Source organism: Lineus longissimus, chromosome 15, assembly GCF_910592395.1.
Source record: "Lineus longissimus chromosome 15, tnLinLong1.2, whole genome shotgun sequence".
Taxonomy (NCBI): Eukaryota; Metazoa; Nemertea; class Pilidiophora; order Heteronemertea; family Lineidae; genus Lineus; species Lineus longissimus.
The window spans coordinates 14,074,946-14,081,677 of record NC_088322.1 but is presented as its reverse complement, the minus strand read 5'-3'; the positions used below and the strand labels follow the sequence as shown (position 1 = coordinate 14,081,677).

The 6,732-nt window shown below is 40.8% G+C and overlaps 1 protein-coding gene across 1 annotated transcript; it reads left to right on the top strand.

Annotated features, from left to right (window-relative positions):
- Nucleotides 1–4,132: 4,132 nt before the first annotated feature.
- Nucleotides 4,133–6,415, top strand: LOC135499616 (U6 snRNA-associated Sm-like protein LSm5). The gene is made up of 5 exons (XM_064790491.1): nt 4,133–4,177; nt 4,544–4,639; nt 5,109–5,136; nt 5,243–5,315; nt 5,714–6,415. Exons 1-5 carry the CDS (start codon nt 4,138–4,140, stop codon nt 5,744–5,746), a joined length of 270 nt encoding a protein of 89 aa, XP_064646561.1. The 5' UTR covers nt 4,133–4,137; the 3' UTR covers nt 5,747–6,415.
- The last annotated feature ends 317 nt before the right edge of the window (nt 6,416–6,732 follow it).

Here is a 6,732-nt window from a genome sequence, read left to right as displayed (position 1 = left end):
TGATTCTCGAGTTGGCCACCAGGGGGCCAAAACCAAAAACACTTAAAGTGTTAGAACTCGCTTAATATTCGTCCGATCGTGTTTGATTCTCGACTTTAGAGGTCCAAATTCATAGCTGGGTGACTGTTTATGATTTGATACACAGTGTGCATTTATAAGCTGGTGTATACAGTTTCAGTGATGTTGGTGAAGCTCCATGTCTTATAGACATCATACATGCTGACTGTTTCTGATTTTTGCAGGATCTTGAGAATTTGAGTTGGAAAGTTTTAGCAAAATAACCAAAAACTGGAGGCTAGATTGTTCAGTCTAACTAATATAAGGGCAGCTAGCTGGACATCAACGACATTAGAAAGGAATATACCCGACAACTAGAATTAACCCATTACCGTTATTAGTTGGCCTTGGCCTTTGACTTTGCTATCACAATATGCCTCTATATAGGCCTAGTGCCTTGTCAAAGTGAGATTACGGACGGGTCTGTCAGTCATATCAGTCATGTCAGTTGATCATTGACAACCACATTTTATATTGTTATAAAAAGAAACCTGTTTTGCAAATGTATGATTGTTTTGTTACTAAAAGTAGGCCCATTAATTAAAAATTGGAGCCCTGTGGGCTAAGGCCCATTACGAGCAAATTTGACCCTAGTAATCAGCAGCAATGAAAACTCATTCGATATACGCCTATACCATGCCCATGGACCTTTATAGTATAAAGGTCCATGGCCTAACAGTTCAAAGGTCCATGGCCTAACAGTTCATTGATAGCCTTGATTGGGTTAATTTAAAAATGGACCAACATCCTGTAGTACACAGTGATGTTTACTATTGTTTGTGCAGGACTGATACTAAGTAATGCCACGTGTGCTGTAAAAGGATTCTTGAACTTTCACCACAGGAGGTCAACCCAGAGCCATAACTGATAAAGACATCCATACTTGATTATGTTCAGGAGGCGGAACCTGGAGTTGCTTTGTAACTCGCAACTCGCACTTTGTAACTCGCAACTCGCACTTTGTAACTCGCAACTCGCACTTTGTAACTCGCAACTCGCATTTTGTAACTCGCAACTCGCATTTTTTAACTCGCAACTCGCACTTTGTAACTCGCAACTCGCATTTTGTAACTCGTAACTCGCATTTTGTAACTCGCAACTCGCACTTTGTAACTCGCAACTCGCACTTTGTAACTCGCAACTCGCAACTCGCATAAAAGAAACCCTCGGCCGAATTAGTCCTGGCTGCTCCACCGTGTTGACAACATGATGAGAGAGATGAGATAGTCACAGCCACAGTACTTCGATCGTTTCTCCTCCGCACGTGCTAGGACGTGTCTGTCGGAGCTGACAGCTATCTCGATGATTAGGACCTCCTTTTCCTTCTCATCGAAGACGCCGAGCATGTCGGGGTGCCGGTGTTTTATAGCCGGGCCCGTGGGGGACTAGCGAGTCCCAGAGCAATCTCAGCTATTACGCGATCACGACTACTTCAAATACGTTGAGCAGAGAAACGAAAGTTTGATACCTAAATAATTTCTCAAAGATCAATATTTTGGTTTTGCTAATGTGCCTTCACTAATATGTTCTTTCGTTTTCATCTCAAGAAATATCTACCTTAAAGTGATCTTGATTTTATCGATAGATACCTCTTACACTAATCGATATTCTAATGTAAGAGTTTTTTAATACATTTGTCATAACAATTTTACAATACCCAAAATATGGGTCATACCAGCAGACCACAGGCCTAGTCTACATATAGGCCCGTACTATAAATCAGATACTTGGTCCTGGTCAATTGGACAGACTACCACTCGGAAGAGATTGTCCCCATGTTTATTAGAAATGTCTTGAGGCCTGTCCATATGATTATTGGAAATGTCTCTTGGACAAATTTCTCTTCGAGTAATTTCTAATTGAGGAGCCAGCACAATTTAAAAAATACTCTGGACATTGGCATGTGGGATGTTATCATCAGTATCTTTGTCAGAATTCTGTATCCACTTTCATCTCGGTTGTGTTGGCATTTGTTTCAGGTCTCGCACATTCCCAGAAACCCAATGTTCTGTTGATTGCTGTGGATGATTTGAGACCAGCTATTGGCTGCTACGGCTAAAAATCAAACGAGGACTGACAAGGAATTTGAGGGCTTCTTTCCAAAATCACACTGTAGACAAATTGATCAAGTAAAGTATTTTTATGATATTGACTTGGTGGCACGTTTAAGATGACTGCGGTCCCAGGTAGTACTCAAGTTGTACTTGAAGAGTTGTCAGGTAGATATTGTGTACTGCCAGTCTCGTGAGATCAGATAACCAGCTGGCAAAGGTTGGTTGTTCCATTGTCCGTCCTTGTGAGATGATTACCATGGTACAACCAAATCAGTTGTCTTGTATCACCCATGTAGAACGCAAGTGTAATGTTGTCTTCTACAGCTAAGACCCTTTGAAGGTTGTGTCAATGTCTTCCCAACCTGACCAGATAACCGACTGGAAGAGGTTGGTTGTTACGAAGGCTGTCCTGTCGTCTCCAAAGTTTTTAGTGGTAACCTTGGTTTAATTTTTAGGTTGTTTCAAGGTCTTCCCAACCTGACCAGATAACCAGCTGAAGAGGGAAGGCTTTCACAATCGGAATACATAAGCGGCTGGCAGATTGTTTTGACATCCCACAGACAGAAAGATATTGTGATTTCACCAAGCGCAATTGCAGTTGCCTGTACCATGACAGAAGACGGACGAAATAGTGCGATGGCCTTCATGATTTTGCTCGGGTTGGGGAGTTTCTGGGCTAATAAGGGCAGGCATACATTGGGTGAGGTCAACTCTTGGGGTTGAGAAAGTGTAATATTGGTGTAGGGGTCCTACCCTTAGGATAAATGTGTCTGTGAAAATGTTCGGTTGCTATAAATCACCATAGAGGTATAATCTCAAAATACATGGTCTTCAACACTGGCAGAGGGGAATGGATTGATATTGGACCATCACACTTGTTCCCTCGAAGTGGTGTCTCACTGCTTGAAGGGATTTGGGTCATATTTTTCCTAAACAGATTCCCTTTCTTGGGTTGATGCTCTGAGGGTTCTGCGACTCTTTACACTGGGCTAGGAAATTCTTCCAGGCCCACTCTGGTCCCCGAAGTTGCTGTTAGGCTGCTTGTGGGGGGATTTCTGCGCAGGCATCATGCTGGAGCATTTTAACCCCCCCCCCTCCCCCCTCCTCAATAAGACCTTTTAAAGGACCACAATATTGGTTCAAGTTCTTCGATTTGCCGCTGGGGTTCCGCCGTCTTTCGATGTCAGCTTATCGGAAGGAATAAAAGTGCTATACGGCACTTGCCAAGCGTCATCGATGGTGATATCATCGTGGTCAAGCCTCACTCGACCTACATATAACAAGAAGGCTTTGCAATCCATGTTGCAAGCAGCGCACTATGAGGACAACCCATTTGTGTAGTATATCACTGGAAACGCCCGATTCCCCTGATTCTGCAGTATGAAATATTATACAATTTCTTCCTGAATTATTCTTACAGTGACCATTCTCCCGTGAAAGACAGTTGCTTACGCTACACAAAAATGAAAAAAAAATCGAGGGTCAATCTTTGAACTTTTGAGATATGTTGAATTTTGCACAAATCAGCGAAAAATTCACCAACTGGCACTGGACGGCATTTCAACACGGGGCCGACGCACATCCCAAGTTCAGTGTACACATACGTCGACAACAACAGTAAAATGCGTAGTTTCTTGTTAGCTGCCTATTGAGTAGCGTTTTAGGTTTCAGAAACTAAATAAAAAATATGTGTTTGCCAAAACAACTGCTGAATCAACACTGCCATACTGTGAGGACCGAGAAATCAATGATTTTAGGAACTACGGTTAGGGCTTGGCCGCGCATGAATACAAAAAACCCCTCCCTCACCTTGCAGAGAAAAGAATTGATATTTTCACTTGAACGTATTTTACCATTCTAATGCAGTGACATAGTTATTGGCTTCAATAACCCAAACCCAAATAACCCACACATAAAAACCCAACAGGCGAAATATAAAAAAGTTGTCTTTTTCCAAAAGGATTATTAAATATGGAGATTGCATGATGTTCGACCAATTTGCTGTAATCTATTTTTAGAATTCAACATGACTTCCATGCAGAGCCCGTCACAACTTTTACCACTTGGTAATTTGCTTATAGACAGAATAACAATGGCAAAAATTTAAAAATAATGGGTGTTGATAATCCTTTTACATTGTTGTGTAGGACAAACTTTCTGATGTGAAGATGCTCATCGTCATTTTAGCAGAAAGTAAAAGAAAATGAAGAGTGTATGCAGCTTCCAAATTTCGCCATGTCCCGAACCTGTGCCCAAGGGCCAAACCAACAATTGGGCATGTTTCTCTCGATGATACAAGTGAATGGCAATTTCAAATGCGGGTTTTGCAGGAGAACAGCTTTCATGTTTTAAATGAAGGAATTTTGGGATTTCAAGTGCTTGGCCTTTCTCTTTATTTTTTTGAAGCTATTCTAATTTTCTTCCCTTTTCAGAATTGGTGGATAAATGTATTGGATCAAGAATTCACATCATAATGAAAAATGACAAAGAAATTGTTGGAACGTTATTAGGTTTTGATGACTTTGTCAGTATCCCTTTTCAATACGACACTTAAGAAGTTGGCCTGGAAGTGGCGACTGTATGGTTTTAGACCATGGCCATGGAGACTGAATTTGAAATCTGAAATCGGGAATGATTGCATCCTCGCTTTGCCAGTTGGCATATTCCACATTTCAGCAGTCTCCCATTGTCTAAACGTATTGTCGCAACTTCTGGGCCAGTCATTTGCTCGAATTCTGACTCGTTATGATAATGTCTCAAGAATGTCCTCCTTTTTGGCTCACCCTAGGGGAGTCCATACAACAGCGCAGTGTCCGTCGTCGTTCGTTGTCTGTATTCTGTTTCGAAAATAGTGGCGCGTTTCTTAACCGCTAAAGCTATGAACTTGAAAATTTGTACATGGATGTAGGAACTTTTTATTCAGCATGATAAAGAGGTTTTTATTCAGCCTTTGTTGAATTCTTGCTTAAACCACATGTTCCTTAACTTGTTGATCAGATATGGTGATAGAAGATGTCACAGAATTGTAAGTATCGTTTATCTTAAGCGTATTTGATTTACCATAATATAAGTTTCTGTATCTATCATCGGCTTGAGAGCTCATAAAGCTACAATTCCTTTCTTCATTTCAGTGAAAATACGCCAGATGGAAGGCGAGTAACCAAACTAGATCAAATTTTATTGAATGGAAATAATATCACAATGGTAAGTCTGTGTTTGGACTATCGTACTTTGCCTGTTCTAGTTTTAGACATTCAAAAGTCAAACTCATGATTGTTGGGTTGTGACATGCAGTAAGACCACCTCTTCACAAAATTGTGTTCAAGACACTACGCTTTTCTCTATTGATTATAAAATCGTACGTCGTTTGGAGAGGTAGTGAGGGCATGAACGAAATATATGACTACTCGGAAGGTGCCGATCACCTGGTTGCTGCCTCGAAATAGCAGCAAGCTTGCAAGAAAATAGAGAAAAGCAGCCTTTGAGCTGTGGTGCATGACTTTGAGAGTGAGTAGTCTTGCTCTCTGGCTGAAGGAGTGCATATTCTACAATTGGAAAATAGTCTCTTGAAATACCAATTCATATCTTTCATCAATTTCCAGCTGGTGCCTGGGGGCGAAGGACCAGAGCAGTAGTATCCACCTCTACACAACCATGGATTTTGCGCAATAACAAATGTATCTTCTCTGAATGAAGATTCCTTCTAATGGGACTGGTCTTGCGGTTGCGTGTAGTATCGATGTCGACCACTACTCCACAAGACAACTGTAGAGTTATTCCATAGGCTTTGGAGTCACAGATCTGTTCATTTTGGAATACGCATGAGACATAAATTGGATGTCGGGATGCAATTCTTATATACAAGTTTCTGATGTTCAGATGTTTAGCAGGACTCATCAAGCAAACTGATCTGGGTTGGACTTTTAAAGGGGACCTGAGAAGGTAAATGTTCTGGGGCGGTCAAAATGTGAAAAGTAGGCTAAAACACTGGTTGTGCTAAATATCAAGTGGCGAACATGGTCTACTGTGAGTTGCATTTAAAGCCTTTGGTGTAATTTTGGATCGTGGTCGAGTGTGGACGGATTTCATAAAGAGGATAGCGCGATGACCTTCAAAAAAGTTACAAGATGATTCCGTTTGTTTTGGATTTTTTTTCGGTCTGCATTCAGACTGTGTCCTTTGGTTACATTTGGTGAACTTAAAATCATTGCATTTTAAATGTGCTCTCCATGTACTTTACATTTACTTCATTGTTCATTTTGTAAAAATTATTATTGTCACAAAAATCCACTAAAATTGTACAAGGTGTTTGTGTCCATTTTTTCTGACTCAAATTCTAAGAGATGAATTCCAAATAAATTGTTCTCACATTGTTTGGGCCTTGAAGCTGGACTGTGGCTGTCGCCCCATATGCAGCAAGGAGTAAATTTGTTCATTTGGAAAAAAATCTGGTCTAATACCTGACGGAAGCTACTTACGATGTGGAACGAATCTTTTTCTTGAAATTGATTTCTTGGATGCCCCCATGTTGCAGGTATAATCAATCGCCGAGATTCCGTTACTGAAGACATTGTCACAATCTTGAATGTGCAGGACAAATACGATAACCAATATTTCTACC